Source organism: Gouania willdenowi, chromosome 12 (assembly GCF_900634775.1).
Source record: "Gouania willdenowi chromosome 12, fGouWil2.1, whole genome shotgun sequence".
In the NCBI taxonomy this organism is placed as follows: domain Eukaryota; kingdom Metazoa; phylum Chordata; class Actinopteri; order Blenniiformes; family Gobiesocidae; genus Gouania; species Gouania willdenowi.
The window spans coordinates 33,351,984-33,372,947 of NC_041055.1; the positions used below are offsets into that span (position 1 = coordinate 33,351,984).

Here is a 20,964-nt window from a genome sequence, read left to right on the forward strand (position 1 = left end):
GTGACACATCTCAGCTGTGAACACTGTGTGTGTGTGTGTGTGTGTGTGTGTGTGTGTGTGTGTGCAGACACACCATTGTGCGTATTACCATCTGTTTCTGTGCACAGCGCTATGGGCTGACTGAGTGGGCGTGTCTTACTGCTACAGCAGTAACACCCATAGGTCAGCAGAAAGCAGGGGTTTAGTTCCTCTTTAAAAGTGTGATGCTGACTATCTCTGCTGCACAATAACAACTCAAATGTTTACTGTGAACTCTGGGCTCGTCTATGTGACCTGGTCCATGAACTAGAAGTTTTAATATTTAAATTATGTCCAGATTATTAGTTTAAAGGTTGCATTATGTTATATTTCTGTTATATTTATTTATCATGAAATTAAAAGTCATTTAGTATCTAGAACAGTTTAAATAGAGCTGATATTTACAGTTTATCTCAACATTCACCATCTGTAGCTTTAAACGACATCAGTAAATAAACTGATTTACTCTGAGTTCAAATAAATAGATTTTCTGTTTAACTTTAATCTCAGAGAAACTCACACAGAGACGTGTGACACCTGCCATGTGGCGTTAATCAATCAAACATCTTATTGATCGGGTAGTGCTTCACTAGATGTGGTTGAGTCACTTTAAGAAAGAGAAATTATTTGGTGAAAAACATCTGTAAATTGTCCTTTAGTAGATAGAAGGCTACTGTGACCTCCTTTTAATGTAATAATAATAATAATAATAATAATAATAATAAAAGCCACAATCAGCGTCGTAGGGTCCAAAGAAGTTGCCAGGGTCAGGAACCCAAGGTCGTGTTTTTGGTTTTTGGACACACACACACATTAATAAATACAGAAATATGGGTTTATGGGGACCAAGGCCATCAAACTGTTGTTGTGTTTGAAAGTTATTATCTTGGTCTGTTTGATCTCAAGCTCAGAGCATCACATCAAAGACACAACTTCAACTATTTATTGATTATTATTTCTAATAAAACACAGCGAAGTGATTGATCTCACATTGTTTCCACTAAAACAAACCTGATTCTCTCTCCCTGCTCTCCCTCTGTCCCTCGTCCTCCTGCTCTCTCTCTCCATCGTCTTCCTCTCTCTACCTTCATCTCCTTTTTTCTGTGAGGTCAGCATGAATGTGATCGATCAGGGTCATTGATCCTCCTCAGGTTCTAACCATTAACCAATCATTAATAAACTGAAGCTGCTGAGTGGTTCAATCATGACCCGTGGCCCTAGAGTGGCCATGGGTCCATCAGAGAGACTGAAGGTGGTAAATGTAAAGGATGGAGTAGAGCTGATTATTGTAAAGTGAGAGTGAGATGTGTAGTTATAGTTGTGTATATTGTGTTTATTGTGTTGTGTAATCAATCCAGTCAGGTGACCAGTGTGTAGCTTAGGTATAATGGTGGTGTCTGTGGACAGAGGGAAGGAGTGAGTGGTAAAACCTAAACCAGGTATTTGGGATCAACGTGTCTAAAGTTAAGCCCAGTTTTATCTACAGTCTAAGACATGTCAGTGTATCATAGACATATGTATGTGTAAGAACCACTACTGTAAACCCAAGAGCTGCCCTGGATTTGAAGATGTAGCCAGGCTAGCAGAAAGAGCGAGGGCCAGGGAGCCCCAGGCCACCCCCCCATGGCCGAGCAGCCCCCCATAAGCCCCCAAGTACCCAAGTCAAGAGGCAGCCACCGCCCCCCACACACAGCTGAGAAAGCCCCAAGGAGCCGAGGACCCAGCACACCCTGCCACCGACCCCAACCCCCAACCCCAAGGCCCCCTGCCAATAACCACCCCCCCACCCCCACCCACACCCCTGCACCCAGCCCCCTGAGGGGAGGGCCCAGAAAGCCTCCCGCCTGAGACCCTAGCGGAGGAGCCAAGGCCCACGCTCAGCAAAGGGCCAGAGCTGTGCCGAACTGGCAGCCGGTGGGTGCTCGTTCGGCGGGCCTAGAGCCAGCAGGGACCGAACCCCAGACCAGAAGCACCCGGTAAAGAAGCAGCACCGGGAGCAGCCCCCCCAGGAACGATGACCACATCCCCAACTGCCTAGGGCGCCAAGGGTTGCTGGGGATGTGTAGTAGAGCTCACATATGCAGTGAGTTGCCTAGTTATTGTTGTCTAGTTATTGTTGCCTAGTTATTGTTGTCTAGTTATTGTTGCCTAGTTATTGTTGTCTAGTTATTGTTGTCTAGTTATTGTTGTCTAGTTATTGTTGTCTAGTTATTGTTGTCTAGTTATTGTTGTCTAGTTATTGTTGCCTAGTTATTGTTGCCTAGTTATTGTTGCCTAGTTATTGTTGCCTAGGGTTAGGGTTAACCCTTCCTAACATTTTGACCTTTGGTGGGTGGGTCCAAAACCCCCAGGGGACCTTGGACACAAAAATCATATAATATATGTCCGCCAGCAGGTGGCGCTATAACAAAGGTCAACGCGTTTTCACCCATAACTTCCACACCGTTTGTTGCACGTTTGAAAACTTGATATCCACAGATTCCTCAAATAGCACTGAATCACCTGGGCTAGGCCACGCCCATTTCCGGCTAACTTTTGTGAGAGCAATATTGCAAAAACTGTAAAACATACTTTTTCAAACAACTCCTTGGGATTTTGTCCAATCAGCGTGTAACTTATTAACGAGTCAAGTTTTCTAGCTAGCTATGAAAACGCGAACTGGTGCATATCTCGGTCAAAATAATTGCTAACAACACCAAATCTGAGATCCTTGGTTGGCATGTGACTGTGAGGGTATGAGCCAAATTTAAATATATTAGGCCGCTAGGGGGCGCTGCAATTGTGAGAAATTTGTATCTCTTAAATCCCTTAACCTATGGTTAAGGACGCTGGCCTTGTAATCAGAGGGTTGCCGGTTCAAGCCCCACCTGGGCCATCACTGTGGGATGTTGAGCAAGTCCCTTAACCTTGAACTGCTCCCCAGGCGTTGCAAAATGGCTGCCGACTGCCCCCCAGGGATGGGTTAAATGCAGAGGACAAATTTATATGTAACAACATATACCAATAAAGGCTTAAAGCCCAATTTAATAACAATAATTAATAATAAATAAACCTTTATTTCAGCTGATGTATTATGTTGAGGGATGTGAAATTTACAGGGTAACCATAGAAGAGCACACAGATCAACCATACCAAAATGCACCACTAGGTGGTGCTAAAATGGGTGCAAACATATTTTGGCCTGTAACTTTCACATTTTAAATCACATCTTCATAAACTTCTTATCCACCTGTTCACAGTAAACGACACGTTGGCCTGTGTCCTGACGCTCGCCACGAGCCCGTCATCCTTTGTGACGTACTTCCACGGGCTCTGCAAAACCTGTGGGCGGAGTCGTGCGGGAAGGCTTCATAACTGCTTCTTTTTTTATTTTTTTAATGTAAATATAAAAGAAAAATCCCAGATGTAAGCACTATCTTATTATTATTATTATTATTATTATTATTATTATTATTATTATTATTATTATTATTATTATTATTACTATTATTATTATTATTATATATTCTGCTATAAATAAAACAATTAGACTTAAACTGTATTTAAAGGTGTTTTCAAAGCTCACTGACATGTTTAGAAATAAAATTCCTCTGATCTGTTATTAAATTATTTTTTTTTTACCTTGTTGATACTTTGTTTTATTATTGGAATGAAATAAATGCATTGAAAAGAAATGAAAAAAGGAAAAATAAAAATGAATAATAACAGCTGATGTTTATGGAAGCTTTGAAGTCCTTCAGTCTGACGGGTTGTGTGCAGCCCGCGGACCGCAGCTTGTGTGTGTGTGTGTGTGTGTGTGTGTGTGTGTGTGTGTGTGTGTGTGTGTGTGTGTGTGTGTGTGTGTGTGTGTGTGTGTGTGTGTGTGTCAGAGCGGAGCCTCTCACCACAAGTGTCAGTGCACTCTCACGTTTCTGTGTTGAAGGGAGTGCGCGCGTCTTCATGCGCGTGCTGTGGACGACGACGACGATGATGATGATGATGATGATGATGATGATGAAGCTCTTTTTCCTTGAATCTTCCACATGTTTTTCCACATGTTTCCAGATGTGATCAAATCTCCGTTTGATGCGCATTTTTCACCTGTTTCTGAGACACAAACATCTGGACCACAAACATCTGTAAACCTGAACCATGAGGATGTTAAAGCTTTGAGATGAACATCAGTAGTTTACCGGTTCTCTCTGAGCTCAGCCTGTGTTCTGTCCTGGTTCTCCTGGTTCTGTCTGAGGAGGAACGGACAAGTTGGACACGCGCTGGAGGCGGACCGGACCAGGACCACGACCCGGAGCTGGATCGGGCTCTGGGTCTGTTCTGATCCTGGAGGATGAAGACATTGGGGCTGATGATGATGGTGGTGGTGTGCGTCCTGTTGGTTCTGGTCCCGTGCGCCCTCTGCCACCCCCAGCCGTGTCAGGTCCTCAAACGGATCGGACACACGGTCCGGATCGGGGCTCTGCACGTCCAGCCTCGGGTTCTCGGACCAGGATCTGAAGACCCGGAGCTGAGAACAGCCGGTGCGTCTGGAAACGGGGTGAACCTCAGGACGCGCGTCAGGAGCCAGACCCGGAGCCAGACCCGGAGTCAGACCAGGCACCGGGAGGACCAGGTGTTCATGCCCCGGGACGCGGTCCTGCTGGCGGCCCGGTCCGTGAACGCAGCATCGGTTCTTCCGTTCAACCTGAGCCTGGAGGTGGTGATGGCGGTGGGCTCAGCCCTGGGGGAGCTACCCGCCCTGTCATCCTCCTCTTCCGGGGATCCCGAGGACGAGGACCCGCTGTCCTTCCTAGAGAATGTGTGCCACACCGTGGTGGTCCAGGGGGTCTCCGCCATGGTTGCCTTCCCCCGGAACCGGGACGACTTCATTAAGTTGGAGTTCGTGTCGTGTGCGCTGCAGGTGCCCGTGGTGAGCCTGGTGCACAAAGAGTTCCCCAGAAACAGTCAGGTACGTGTTAACCCTTTTATAGTCCACATCAAAGCCTTTTATAGTCCACATCAAAGCCTTTTATAGTCCACATCAAAGCCTTTCATAGTCCACATCAAAGCCTTTTATCAGGTACATGTTAATGATGTTTATAGTCCACCTGTACCTGGTCCACCTCCAGACGGGCTGATGCTGACTCTCACACATAAAGAAATACATTTAATATTTAATAACTTGATCACATGTTCTTCCATCATTCATTCATCAGATTCTAATCATTTAATGCTGACTCTGACTTTCACCACCCATTGTGTAAACCAGGTGTTCTCAACCTTGGTGTCAGGACCCTATTTGGGGTTGTGAGACACTGGGAGGGGGTCACCAGATGCCTTCAAGAAACTAGGAATATTTTGTAAATAATTTCAGTCCATTTTTGCTTATTTTTTACCATTTTTCTACATCTCCACCAAACTCACCATATTTTAACATATTTTCATCAGTTTTTCTTACCATATTTTTGCTCCTTTTAATGTATTTTTGCTACATTTCTCCCATTTCTGATACTTCTGAATCACATTTTAATGACTTTTCTACACATTTTTCTACTTTCCAGACATGTTCATCACTTATAAACCATTTCTACCACTTTTACACCTAATGTCACATATTTTGAGCCATTATTGTGACTTTTAACCTCTTTTCAACATATTTCTTGATTATTTTTGAGGAATCAAAACAATATTATTTATTTTATTTAAGGATAAACTACATCTGATATAGTTTTACATATGATTGTTATACTTTTCTTTCAGTTGGTCCTTGAAATTATAAAGGACATGTTTTATATTCCTGACATGTACAGTATATACACTGTGTTCACAGTCTGGACCTTTGTATGGCTGAAGTTCACAGAGAATATCATCAGAACCACAGTTACTTCAGGAGTGTGTGTGTAAACACTCAGCATTAGTTCAACTGTTCTGTCAGTGATATGATCATATCAGCACTAAAATGTTCCTTCATGTTCTCAACTGTCCTCATAAAGTCAAACTCATGCATCTTTACTTCACTTCTTATTTCAGGATGAACTCATTTAATTTCAGGGACCACAGACAATAAGTCTCAGTTTGATCTCAATGCCTGTCGTATGTATTAATTAACAATAAGTGTCACTTTAAAGATAAAAGCATAGTTTAGGCCTCAAAGATCAAACCCTAGAACACCATTTACTGGAAAAATACATGTAAAAAGACTTGGTTTGTTGACATATTGGTAAAGTTTGGTGCATTGCATTGTGGGACGTGGAGTCCTATATAAGTGAAGCATTTTCCTTCTTACTGTGATTTTTTGTTTTTGCTGCAAAAAACTCTGATAAAGTGATTTACACCAAAGTGAATGTATGGTTGCAGTGATGTGATGTCACTGGGAACAATCTAGAACAAACCAATCACTGTCCTTCTCATCTAGAGTAGAAACAATAAATCACACTGAGAATGAAGTAAAAACACTACTCTTTACTTTTGTCTGATTCACATTGATCTGCATTTATTTATTTATTTATTTACATCTAAATAAAATAAAGTTGTTGTGATACTTATTGACAATAGGAATATCTATATTTGATACAGGTATAAGTAGCATTGTCGTTTTTTATTCTTTATTGATATAACTTTTCATTTCTATTTAAATGAAGTTACTCAGTTTGAGATCAATCAAAGCTTGGCTCAGATTCTTTGTGTTTTCTATTTCTAAAAAGTACACACACACACACACACACACACACACACACTCAGCTACAGTACGGCGTGCTGAGTGTGCAGTATGTGGATTATATATATATATATATATATATATATATATATTCTATTCTGACGGCAGTGCCGTTTCCATAATAAACTCTAGTGTGTGACATAGAAGCAAACTATAAATAATAAAACTAATCAATAAACTAATCGACTGTTTGCTGCAGAGTCAGAGACACCTGATCACTTTAATTAATCAGTGCTACGCTTCATCAATAGCCATTATATTAGTGTGTGTGTGTTGGGGGGGGTGGGGGGGGGGGGGTCACAAACGTGATTGTATGTCATCTGAGAGTCACATGATTAACATTAATGTCATCATTAGAATAACGACCAATCAGAGCACATGTATTTTTACTGTTGTTACCTCTGCTGTTAGTTTGTTTATATGTTAATGGTGTTAAACTAAAGGACTGTATAATACGTTGGTTCATTATGTGTTTAAGCTTCATTTGCCCCTGGGGCGTCGGTCAGGACACAATAACGAGAGCTGTAGTTTAACTCTTTATTCAATAGTTACGTGTGTGGTTCTGTAGAATACAGACAAGAAATAATAATGAGAATAATACCACAATAAAATACACACAATATCACAAAACAGCAATACTGTATAATTCTAATACACAGGTTATCACAGCACATAATTAAAATAAACATCAATCTCAAATAAGAAAATAACTTTGACACACAATTTACTGTAGCATTACAAATAATGTAATCAGTAAACCATAACTAAATAAATGTCTCTACAGCCTTAAATGGCATCAATTTAGCTTAAGTAGAAATCTAAGGCTGTAATGCTCCTGTCAATCAACACGTATGTTGGGCGTGTCCAAACAGAGAGCAGACTAACACAATATACATGCTATACATTTAGCAACATGCCTATCGACCTAAATAAACTATTTAAACAATAAACCACTGAGAAATATAAAGTGAAAATGCTTAAAGCAAAGTGTGAACTTAAGCAGAAAACTGATGTCGTATCATACAAACACATAACCGACACTCACTCAATAATTAACCAAATACTGTACTCACATTCATCAATGACGCACACCAACACTTGAACACTGCACAATAAACTTTAAAGATAAAGAAAGTAAACTTAGCCAGAGTTTACTCTCTACTGCAGCTGCTAATGATCAACGTCAACTCTTAAGGTGGACACATTAAATGCAAATAATAAGAAATAATGACTTAGCTTAATAACTTTAAACATCTGGAGCCTTTCTAACAGCCGCCCCCGAATGTACAAAGTGTGCATTCGCTCCACAGAAAGGTGACAGAGGCGCTGATGTCTCATTGAATGGCAGCATGGATGGTAGTGCTGTCTTCCTCTTCTCCAGTCGGGACAGCGTGCAGGACAACAAGCCTTGCCACTGGTCTGGTGTAGTCACAATCACCTATTCTCACATCCGCTGACCGGATCAGTGCTGGGGTGGACTTTGGTGACACGGCCAATGGGCCACAGGGCCCGGGGAAGCTGAGGATCCACCAGCATCACGATGGTCGGCTGGTGAAGATTGCCATTTCTGACGAATCTCTAAGTTGGGCAGATAGTTCCTCAAGAAGCTGGACCACAAGCGATCTGCCAAAACTTGAGAGTGCCTCCAGCAATGGCGCCGCACAAGCTCGGTCTCTGGATACACAATCTAGGATAGGGATCCATCCGGCCGCCCCATCAACAAGACATTGGGCATCACAGGGTCAAGGTCGGCGAGATAGATAAAACGTACCCCAAAGGCTTGGGATTGAGGATCCCTTCCACTTCAAGTAGCACAGTTGGTAGTACCTCCTCTGGGACTGGCTGGGATCCCACCGTAGTGTACAGGGCTGTCTTCAAGGTGCGGATCTTCCGTTCCCAGACTCCTCCAAAGTGAGGTGCTGCAGGAGGGTTGAAGTGGGGAACGAAGGTCTGGCTTTCCATCGCCGACATTCAGCACAGTTGTGTTGGAAACGACGTACTTCTTTGCGGCCCCTCAAAATTCAGTACAAGTGCCGAATTTTTGGCCCAGAATAGCGCAATCAACTGTCAAAGTCTTGAATTAGGAGCTTAGTAAATGGGTGGGCAGGATCGAGCACAATTGGATGCACTGCTGTCTGCTCGAGCTCTACAGCACGACGGAGTCTTCCGCCGACACGGATGAGACCCTCTTTCTCGTCCATCTCTGGTGACAAAGTGAGCAACCTGCTACTGGATGAGACAGATTTGCCTGCTTTCAGGAGCCGCAGCTCATCGGGGAAGCTCTCATGCTGGGCTTGTTGAATTATGAGGACCTCTGCTTGGCGATAATCTTCAGCGGTACAGCTGGCAGTCTGCTCTGCCGCCCCATTGAGCTGCTGCTCTGTAGCTTCTAGCAGCTCCATCCAGGTGACATACTGCTTCACCACCGCGTCTACTGTGCTAGAGGTGGTGGAAGTGACTCCACAGAAGGTAGACTTCCTGTACTCAAAGACATCATCAGCTGGTTCAACGTTGGGCTTGACAGGCCCTTTCTCCGGGGTTTGAAGCAGTAATGGAGGCCCTTGACTCCACCTGTTCGATTTCAAGAGGTCTTGCAGGGTCTTGCCCCTGGTGATGTCATCAGCCGGGTTGCTTGCTGAGTCCAAGTAGCGCCAGGCATATGGGTTGGTCAGTTCCTGGATTTCTGCTACTCTGGTGCTGATGAAAATATTGAAGCAGCAAGACTCTGACTATAGCCACGTCAACACCGTGGTGGAGTCTGTCCACTTGATAGTTTGGTTTATCTTCAGTGTTAGCTCTCTCTCAAAGAGCTTAGCCAGTTTGGCTCCTGTGACCGCTCTGCACAGTTTTAATCGGGGCATGGAGGGGAGTCTGTTGGGCGCAACTCTGGACCTGGCCAGGAGGAAAGACAGGTGAACTTGACCTTGACTGTCTACTGTTCTCAAGTACGCCACCGAGCCATATGCTTGCTCCAATGCATCGGTAAATATGTGAACATCATGGGTGAGACTGGATTGATCTACTTCAATCAATCAATCAATCAATCAATCTTTATTTGTATAGCGCCAAATCATAACCAATGGTATCTCAAGGCACTTTACAGTAGAGCAGTCTTAAGGACGGACTCTTCATTTTATGGATACACACATATGCATATATACGTATATACACATACATATGTATCCCACACGCAACATGAATTCATCATGGCGGCAAGGAAAACCTTCTGTTAAGCAGCAGGAACCTTGTGTGGATCCCATTCCTATGATGAACAGCCATCCACGTTATGCTGTGTTGGGTGTGTGCAGTCACATATGGTCATGACAGAATAAGTTATGGCAGAAACTGTAGTTCTTCTACCCAGTCATTCTAGACTTGTTGGAGGTATTGGGGAAGAAGTGGATCATCCCAGTTTTGTTGCTTCTCCCTAAGGCGTCTGACCAGCATTTTGGCTTGGGTGGTGTAGGGTAGGATGAACCCCAAAGGATCGTACTGACTGGCTAAGACTCGATAGATGTTCCACATTGTGGGAACGCCGTACTCTATGGGCCAATGTTTGTAGCCTATAGTGTCTGATTGACAGTGCCAGCTGAGTCCTAGGGTCGATTCAAGGGAGTCCACTCTGTCTTGGTTGAGCCAAAGCTCAAAGCTGTCAGACCTGGCCTCCTTGGGTAGATGTTCAATGACGCTTGGCACCGGATGCTAGGAGCTTGCGAAGTCTGTCGACCAACTGTCTGGTATCTTCAGGCATATGCAGACTCTGCAAGATGTCTACATAAAAGCACCTCTCGATGGAGAAGATTGCGTTGTCTCCTGGCTGGCTATGGTTGGCTACATGGTGCTGCAAGGCAAACGTGGCACAGCACGGACTGCATGCTGTGCTGAATAGTACAACCTGCCACTCAAACACTGCTGGAGGATCGTCTTTCGTCAAGTCATGCCACACGAAGCGGAGGAGCGGTCGGTCTTCAGGGAGGAGGCGAACTTGATGAATCATTGCCTTTATGTCTGCGCTTAGGGCGACGGCGTGTAGCGCTCCCAGGAGTGAAGCTCTGAGCGTTGGTCCAGGCAGCAGCGATTCGTTCAGGTTTTGGCCTCAGTGTTGATAAGAACAGTTGACGACAATGCGGTTCTTATTGTTGTGACTCACCATGTGGTGTGGAATGTACAACTCTTCTCCCTCTTGGTTGACTTCTTCAGGGCTTAGCTTGGTGACTGAAACCGCATTAACTAACTTCTGGATCTCTGCACTGTAGGCTTTGGCTCGCTCTGGATCCTTTACCAGCCATTGTTCCGTACTTTGTAAACTTGACATGACGGCTTCTTTGGGGGCATGAAGGAGAGGCATATCCCCCTTGCGCAGGAGGGGCATATGCCCTCAGCATAACTGCTGACCTTAGCAATAACTAAGGCTCATCGCGTGGGCGGTGTCGATAAAGGGTGATCTGGGGCGCTCTGGGGGGCTCGGTCAGGGTGCCTGGGCGCCGGCGGGGCGGCTTGCAGCATCTCCTCAATGCCAAAGGCGGCTGAGGATGTATTTGTCATCCCTGGGCGGGCTGCTCCCAGTGCTGCTTCTATTCTGGGTCCTTATGGCCTGGGGTCCAGTCCCTGCTAGCTCTGGGCCCATCGGCTGCCTGTTCGGCACGGCTTCGGCCGTCTGCTGGTCGTGGGCCTTGGCTCCCCTGCTGGGGTCTCGGGCGGGGGGCTTTCTGGGCCCTCCCCTTGAGGGGCTGGGTGTTGGGGTGGGTGGGTGGATGTTTGCGGGGGCCTTGGGGTTGGGGGTTGGGGTCGATGGCAGGGTGCGCTGGGTCCTCGGCTCCTTGGGGCTTTCTCAGGTGTGTATGTGGGGGGCAGTGGCTGCCTCTTGGTTTGGGACCTTTTGGGCATATGGGGGCTGCTCGACTGTGGGGGGTGGCCTGGGGCTCCCTGGCCCTCGCTCTCTCTGCTGGCCTGGCTGCATCTTCAGGTCCGAGGCAGTGCTTGGGTTTACAGTAGAGGTTCTTCCACATACACTGGTCTATGATACACTGACATGTCTTAGACTGTAGATAAAACTGGGCTTAACTTTAGACACGTTGATCCTAAATACCTGTTTTAGGTTTTACCACTCACTCCTTCCCTCTGTCCACAGACACCACCATTATACCTAAGCTACACACTGGTCACCTGACTGGATTGATTACACAACATAATAAACACAATATACACAACTACAACTACACATCTCACTCTCACTTTACAATAATCAACTCTTCCCCACCCTTTACATTTCCTGCCTTAAGTCTCTCCTCCCTGCTCCCTTCCCCCTCCCACCCTCACCTAGGTGTAACACTGCTCTCCCTTTTTATTTCCTCCCTTTAATAAATAAAGGAGCATTATGACTGTTTTCACAGTATCTGTTTATTGTATATTTATCATTTACATGAGGAACAAAGAAGAGGTGAAGCGTCAGTGAAGAAAGAAAGTTAATCTCTGACTGCATTAACATTCACTCATTTATTATTAGACCTTCAAACAAGGACTTTCTCCTGTGTTTGTTTGTTTCAGCATTAGGGTTAACTTATCCATTTGCTGAGATCAATTATATTTCAAAGCCTGTTTTTCACAGTGATGAAAATGATTGGTGAAAATTGACCTTTATATAATTATTATTATCAGTCATTAATGTAAAGCTGTTGTTAAAGTTAGTAAACCAGGATCCATTAGTTCCAGCTCTATTATTGTATTATTATCACTAACTGTAACTTGTCTAATGCAAACCATGAATTTAAATGAACCACTTAGGTTTACATGTTTTGATTGGGCTAAAATGTAGGTAAAGTTGATTCTCGATGACATGGAGCAGGTGATCAATCATATCTGTTGGATTGTGGCCCTCTGCTGAGGAACAAATGGAATTCTAAGATAAAAAAGAAAGAAAATAACTCTACTGTTGGACTAAATCGTTCTATCTTTCTTTTATTCCCTTCACATCATTACTCCACATTTTAAATCCCTGCTTTCCATCCCTCTGTTACATCCTTTCAATTTGATTGTCCTTTGATCCATCTGATTTTCCTTTGTTCTGAACATATTTTCCTTTGATCCATCCTTGCTACAGAATCCTCTTCATTTCCAAATGGTGATGCAGAGCATGGAGGCGCCCCAGTCCCACCTGCTCTACTCCCTGTTGATGATGAACAGCTGGTGGGACATCAGCGTTCTTCTCTGTCAGGAGTGGAACATCAGCAACTTTTTGGTCCTGATCAAGAACAACACTCGCTTTCATCTGGGAGCTCTCATCAACCTGACGAGCGGTGCCTCTGCCTCGTCTTTGTCCTCATTGCTCTCCTCAGCAGGTGCTCAGGCATCTTCATCTTCATACTCTTCCTCCTCTGGTTCTTCCGTGTCTCACTCTACCAAAGCGGAGCAGCAGCAGGTTCTGCTGCAGCAGCTGGAGGCCCTCAGAGAACACTCGTCCACCACGGGGCTGGTGACGTTTGGCTGTGACATTGGGGCGGTGCGGGGGCTATGGACCACCGTGGCCCGGCTCATGCTCCCAGGGTTCCACTGGGTTCTTGGAGACGGTCAGAATGTGGCTGAGCTGAGGACAGAGGGGCTACCACTGGGATTACTGGCCCACGGCATCATGGGTTCTCCTTCTGCTGACCACTACGTCCACGACTCTGTGGAGCTGGTAGCTCGGGCTGTGGGTAGTGCGGCCCAGGAGAACCCGGCCAGGGCGCTGATCCCTGGAACTACAAACTGTCTGGATTCACAGAGGAGTAACAGCAGCTCAGGGGAATACCTGACCAGGTGAGAATCAACATCATATCATCTCTAACAACAGTTTGTCATTAAATATGCTGCTAGTAACTACATAATAATCTCTCCAAACTATGTTGTTGATTACATCTGAACAGTTTGCTCTTTAGATCTGATTTCTAATAAAGTTCACAAATCACAGACAAAGTATCATGGCTGAACTAATTGCAATTACATTTTTGCGATTTAATATGCAGTTATTATTATTATTATTATTATTATTATTATTATTATTATTATTATAGTTCCTATTTTCATGTAATTTTTAACAAACACAAGTAATAAATCCATCAGTATTATAATAAAAACAGACTGCTTATAAGTTAGGCTGATGTTAAAGGACACTCCATTGTTTTTACAAATTTGTCCTAAAACCTTCTAAATGTCCCTATTAGTATGTCTATGTGTTTTTACATAATTTAGCAGCTTTTTAGATCATTGAGCAGATTTTTCAGTCACAATGTCAGTAAAAATGATAAATACTTTATTGATCCCGAAGGAAATTGTGCAGCAGTCTGTTGCTCACATTCACACAAACAGAGCAGGATCTACAGAATTTAAGAAGTTAAAAACACATTTAAAAAAAAACAAAAAATACATAACAGTCTAAGAGAAGTTAAGGCACTGCAAGACAATTTTCAAGACATGTCCCTCTCTCTTCCTCCCTGAAGTGTCTCTGTTATAAAGCCTGATGGCCTGAGGGACAAATGAGTTTTTCAGTCTGTCCCTGGAGCATGACAGAGAGAGGAGTCTGGAGCTCACGGTGCTTCTCTGGTGGGAGAAGATAGAGCTAAGAGGGTGGCTCTGATTGGATTGCCCTGATCTTGGAGAGAGTCCTCTGCTCCACCACCTTCTCCACTGAATCCAGGCCCAGTCCAACCACCACACCCGCCTTTTTAATGAGTCGGTTCAGCCTCTGAGTGTCCCTCCGCTTTGCACTGCCCCCCCAATAAACAACAGTAAAAAAAGGACACTGGAGACAATGGACCAATAAAACCTATACGTAACTTAAAACAGACCCTGAATGAGACCAACCGTCTAAGAAAGTACATCCTACTCTGCTCTTTCCTGTAAACAGCATCCATGTTCACTGCCCAGCTCAGCTTGTTATCCAACTGCAGCCTCAGGTACTTATAGGTAGAAACCACTTCTACCTTCGATCCCTTGATGTTGATGGGCTGCAGGGAGGGTGGCGCCTGGCGGAAATCCAGCACCACCTCCCTAGTTTTAGTTGAGTTCAGAAGGAGCTTTTTCTGCTGACTCCACTCCACAAAGTCCTCCACCAGGCCTCTGTACTCCCCCTCTTCACCCCCCCAACACATGTCACAATTGCAGTGTCATCAGAGAACTTCTGTATGTGGCATGTATCAAAGTTGTAACGAAAGTCAGCAGTGTAGAGAGTGAAGAGGAGGGGCGAGAGCACAGTGCCCCGAGGTGCTCCAGTGCTGCAGGTCAATGTTGAGGACCTACAGCACCCCACTCGAACAAACTGTGGCCTGTTGGTCAAATAGTCCAGCAATGATGGTGAGTTTCTCCTGGAGAAGGCTGGGATGGATTGTATTAAAAGCACTAGAAAAGTCGAAGGTATGTGAGGGTGCGGTGAAGAAGATAGGACTGCATCCTCAACCCCCACCTTCTCCTGGTAAGTGAATTGGAGGGGGTCCCTTGCCGTCTCCACCTGGGGTCACATGATTTGCAGGACCAGTCGCTCCAGAGTTTTCATCACGTGTGATGTGAGTGCGACTGGCCTGTAGTCATTCAACTCCCGAGGGCGACCCTTCTTGGGGACTGGAACGATGCAGGACGTTTTCCACAATGAAGGAACTTTCCCAAGCCACAGACTCAGGTTGTAGACCTGTTGTAGAGGGTCTCCCAGCTCAGCAGCATACGTTTACAGGAGCCTTGGACAGACCTGGTCTGGACCCACGGCCTTCCTTGGGTGCATACGTTGCAGCTGCCTCGTTACCTGGTCCACCGTGATGGAAGGAGGAGTTGAGGTGGGAGTGGCGTGCGCTTGGGGGGGCGTGAGAGATGCAAGAGGAAGAGCAGCAGGATGGCAATGATCAGAGGAACTGGAGGAGGGCTGTTGGGGAAAGCAGGTGGTCAAAGGGAACTGTAACGATTAAATAATGTGTTGAGCTCCTCCACTCTCTGGAGGTCCATACAGCCCACATTGCCCTTAGTGCTACAGCCTGCTATGGTTTTCATACCACTCCAGACTTCCTGCATGTTATTGTTTCTCAGCTTCCTCTCCAGCTACCTGCTGTGTGCCTCATTAGCCTCCTTCAGGCTGTAGTAGCAAAAGAGTCTCTGAGTGCATCCTCCACTTCAGGGGACCACCTCCTGACCTGCCTAGTTGTTACAGTTTACCTCTTCACCAGGGGGACGTATGTGGGCTGCAGGTGGACAAGGTTGTGATTGGATTTGCATTATTAGTGTTTGCATAGAACAGATCTAATGCCCTATTTTTCCTCGTGGCACAGCTGACATATTGGTGGAGGGAGGCAAGAGTAGTGTCCAAAGTGACATGGTTAAAATGACCAGATATGAGGAAAATGCATCAGGATGCTGGGACTGAAGCGCCGTAGTGGTGTTGTAGATGGACTCGGAGTAAACTCGAATGTAAACACAGAGCGCAATGACGTGTGAGAACTCACGTGGTACATAATACGGTCTGATGCTAACAGCTAGTAGCTCCAAGTCCCAGCTGCATATCACAGATTTAACTGTCAGATGATTAGAATGGCACCATCGCTTGTTCACATACAGGATAAGGCCCACACCTTTGCTCTTCCCACTGGTCTTGGATCACGATCTTCCCGCACAGTGGAGAAGCCAGGCAGGTCAACATTAGTGTCCGGTATGTAGCTGGTTAGCCACGTCTCCGTGAAAATAAGCAGGCTGCTTTTTCTGTAGCTTGGTTGACTCCCGAACAGCGCATTGTTTATCCATTTTATTAGACAAAGCATTGACATTCCCCATGACAACAGAAGGAATAGGTGGTTCAAAAATCCTCCAATTGGCAATTCTAGCCTTGATTTTAGCTTTGAGTTTACGACCGGCACGGCATCCCCGGTAGATCCGCCTTAGCTCTGGTGGAATCAGATGGCGTAAACCAGTCTTAGCATTGTCTCTCAGTGCCAGTAACCTCTCTCTGGCCCCCGCTCTTTCTGCTATTCTGGCTGCGTCCTCGAGTCCGGGGCAGCGGTTGGGTTTACAGTGGCAGTATCTTGCACATACATCGGTCTACGATGCACTAGCATGCCTTGGACTGTGGGATAAAACTTGTAGTGGGCTTAACTTTAGATACGTTGATCCCAAATACCTGTTTCAGGTATTACCACTCACTCCTTCCCTCTGTCCACAGCCACCACCAATATAGTTAAACCTCACGTCTACAACTTCACATCTCACTTTACAGTAATCAACTCTTCCCCACCCTTCCATTGTTCTACCTTGAATTGCTCCTCCCTGCTCTCTTTCCCCTCCACCTCCCCCCCACCCCCTCACCCAGGTGTAACACTGCTCTCTCTTTTTATATTCTCCCTTTAATAAAGTGTTTCTTACCCTTCCTTAGGGAGGGCTGGTGATGGTCACAATTATGCAATAAAATAATGGAATTTATTTAATTGCAATAACAAAAAATAAATAAATAAAATGCATTGCTGTCTAAAAAAGATTAAACTTCTTGTAGTGTAGACCTTTGACAGCATGTGCAGACAAAAAAAAAGAAAAAAAAAATTACTTCCAGTCGTTTTGCTTATGCACGACTTGCCGCGATGACACGCTGGTGATGACATAATCCCAGACGTCCGTCCGGACTAGAGCCAAGACTATTTATTTAATAAGAGCCTTAAAAGACATAGATGTAATGAAAAGAGTGGATGGACGGAAGGATAAACGTGGACATTCACATGGACACATGGACTTATTAAACAAACACACACACACAGCAAACAGAATGACTTCACCAGAGCTTCACTAATGAGGCGCGGCTCATTATAAAGTTTATTTTTCACTCTACGTCCTGTACAGTGGAGGTAAAGCAGCTGTTCCATTAACTGTTGGCTTTGATTGACCAAAGTACGTCTTCTATCTCCTTTCTCTGCTACTTGAGTTCTCTCCTGCTCCGGAGAGCAAAGTCAAACTGTGTGTTATTGTCGAGCTGCTGCTTCAAAACTGCAATTAAAATAAAGGTCTCATGTGGTCTTTTATGTTGTAGCTGAAAAGAGAAAGTTTATGTATTTTTTCCTGGTATACATGATACGTCATGTTCACCCCCTGTCCAATCAGAACCCTTCCCAACCCCCAGACCTAAAGCAGAATTAAATAAAGCCAAATAAACTTGTTTTCCATGTAATCATCAAATCAGAATTACTATTTCCATGTAAACACGTAGCAGAAGACATTAATTCCGAATTATTTTTTTGGAATAACTAATTCCGAATTAAAAAAAACATCATGTAACGATGGCCAATGAAGCAGAGAAAAAGAGCTCTCCCTTAAACAGTGCGCTGACACGCTCTGGCTGAAGTTATAGAGCAAATCATGGGACTGTTGAAGGCACACAAACCCTGAGGATAGAAAGGCTTTTTGGTGGGAGTCCTTCAGCAGTCCATTGAAGTCCGTACATACCACCACCACCAACGATACATTGTGTAATGTGTTAATATCGTGTTACATCTAGTCCCACTCTGACTCAGTCAGTATTAATCCATGTATACATGTGGAGGTGTGTCATGTCTCAGTGAATGCAAAGCAGTAGCTTCACTCTAATCTCTATTGTTATTATTATTATTATTATTAAACAGTGTTTCGTCACATGTCGCTGCGTCCCAAGATCAGCTCGACCTTTATCTGCTGAGAATTTTCTTCAAAGACCCAGAATGAGTTGAGTTAACACTGAGTAACTTTAGACACTGAGGTGCAGATTCACAAACAGTTTACGGGTATTAAAACGTGAGCAAACGTCTTTCCACGCACTAATAAGGAGTACAAAGCCCAGGGAATCAGGGCTGCACGTCTTCAGCACTTCACGATGAGCCCTCATTCCATTTATCGCATTTCCTTCTGATGAATATGCATAGTAGGCGGATCTCCCAGAGGGAGCAAAAATATGGGAGGAGGAAATGGGATGCAATGCGATTCATGAAATCTGGAACTGTTTGCGGTGACTGTTTTATTACGGAAAAATAGTAGAACTGAGAAGAACAGATGTTGGTAGGAAGCATGATCATCCCATAAGAGCAAATAAACAGACCATCTGGACCTTACTCGATTAATATCTTTCTCCAGCAAATGTGTTTCTTGTTAAAAGCATATTGTGGTCTTCATCTGCTTTATTCTGCCCAATATAGAGTTGTCACAATACCAAAATGAGTAACCATGATACTATACCAGACAAAGGCAAGGCAGGCAAGGCAAATTTATTTGTATAGTGCATTTCATACTCAGTGCTTTACATGATAAAACATTCAATTGTTTAAAATCAATAAGAACATTTAAAATCATCAGTAAAATCAATTAAAATCATCAACAAACACATGACATCATCAACATGACCATGGGAGCCAGTGTAAAGACTTTAAAACTGGACTAATGTGTTCTGACCTCTTTGTTCTGGTTCAGACCTGAGCTGCAGCGTTCTGAACCAGCTGTAGATGTTTGATGAAGACCATTACAATAGTCCAGTCTGCTGGAGATAAAAGCATGGACCAGTTTCTCCTGATCTTTCTGAGTCATTAAACCTTTCACTCTGGAGATGTTCTTTAGGTGGTAGAAGATGTTTTTGTGATAGATTTGATCTGATGCTGAATGTAAGATCTGAGTCAATCAGAACACTTGGTCTTTATCTTCTAAAGATCCAGACTCAGATACTTGCTGACAGCAGTCCTCACGGTTCCAGGTAATATCACTTTATGAACTGCAATGTATTTGTACAAGTTAGAAATACTTATTAATTACTTATAGTGTTGTTTGGTGCATGATAACAGTACATGAACAAAAGCATAAAAGCAATAAAAAAAACTTAGAAATGAAGTTAGAATTTATATGGTTGAAATTAAAAAAATCATTCACTTTCCTTTGTACATTAATTTATGTTTAACTAATATAAATAATTAACGTAGGATAACAAATCTAGTCTTTAAAAAAATAAAACTATTTGACAATAATGTTTCTTCTACAACATAATAAACCATAGAGGATAAAATACAATAAACAGGAACTGATTCACTGTGAAAACTATATATGTGTATATTCTGGATGACGTCACTGGTGTTTTATGAGATTGGATGTGATCCTCCTTTGTATGTATATAATTTGAACATTGTTAATATTCTCTGTATATATATATATATATATATATATATATATATATATATATATATTTACAAAAAAGATCGCGCTGAGTTCCTCCTTTGGCTCCTATAACTACTGGTGACAGCGCCTGCACAGTAGATCTCCTATTGCTTTACCATCTCTGCCTCGTTTAAAGCCAAAATAGTTCCAAATGGGACTTTTGGAGTTTGGTTTTTTGAGTAAAATTAGTGACGCCACTGACGACGACGCTGCCGCGGCAGACTCACCACTCAGGCCCAGTGCTTCTGCCATGTGTTGTCTCGTGTTTGTGACTGTAAGCCGTGCATGCTTCCATGTGTGACAGAACTTTAGCTTGTTGTTTGTTTTGAAGCGAGTTTCTGTCGAAGCGGAGCTGTCTTCATGGAACTCGTTCTGCGGAGCCAACGTGCGGAAACAGCCTATCATATCTCCGTACGTCACCTGAAACAGGCAAACAGCCAATCATTCAGCAGCTGTGGAGTTTGGTTGCCATGTCGGTGTGTTTTCAAGTAAGTAGCTTGCAGTGAGCGTAGACTGTGCAGTGAGAAGCCGAGAGGAGAGTAGAGGCAACCGCTATGTAGAGGAAACAGGTACCGGTAGTATCGTAATCCACCGTAGTACTGCTGTGTAGAATTTCTAGTATAGTAGGAACCGTTACAATTTGGCACCGTGGGTATCGTGTAACTATAGCCCAATTTTTTTAGGCCACTTACATTCCAAACCAGCCGCCCATACCAGAACCCCTTAACAGGAGTACTTTGACCAAACAAAAAATAAATAAATAAATAAACAATTTATATATATAAAATTAAATGTGTCTCCGATGTAAAAGCAGGAAATAGCAATGAAATAAAATGTATATCGTAAAATATGTACCTTCTTTTCTTTCCCTCTCCCTTTCTTCCTTTCTTTCTTCCTCTCCCCCCTTCCCTTCCCCCTCTCTTTACCATTTTTTATTTTTACAGATATGCCAGTCACTTACAGTACTTATAAGTCTATTAGAACTAACCCTAACCCTCCGGCTCTAGATTCACAGTGACGTCTGCTCCTCACAGAGAAAGAAAGAAAAAAAAGGCAGTTTCTGAACTCAATCTCCATCATTGTCAGCTGGT

The 20,964-nt window shown here is 43.9% G+C and overlaps 1 protein-coding gene across 1 annotated transcript in view; it reads left to right on the forward strand.

The window, feature by feature from the left end:
- Positions 1-3,944: 3,944 nt before the first annotated feature.
- Positions 3,945-20,964, forward strand: part of grin3a (glutamate receptor, ionotropic, N-methyl-D-aspartate 3A) — a 53,439-nt gene continuing 36,419 nt past the window's right edge. Inside the window, exons 1-2 of the mRNA XM_028462736.1 lie at positions 3,945-4,960; positions 12,810-13,504. Coding sequence (XP_028318537.1) covers positions 4,343-4,960; positions 12,810-13,504 — 1,313 coding nt within the window. The 5' untranslated portion in view covers positions 3,945-4,342. The remainder of the gene's footprint in view (positions 4,961-12,809; positions 13,505-20,964) is intronic.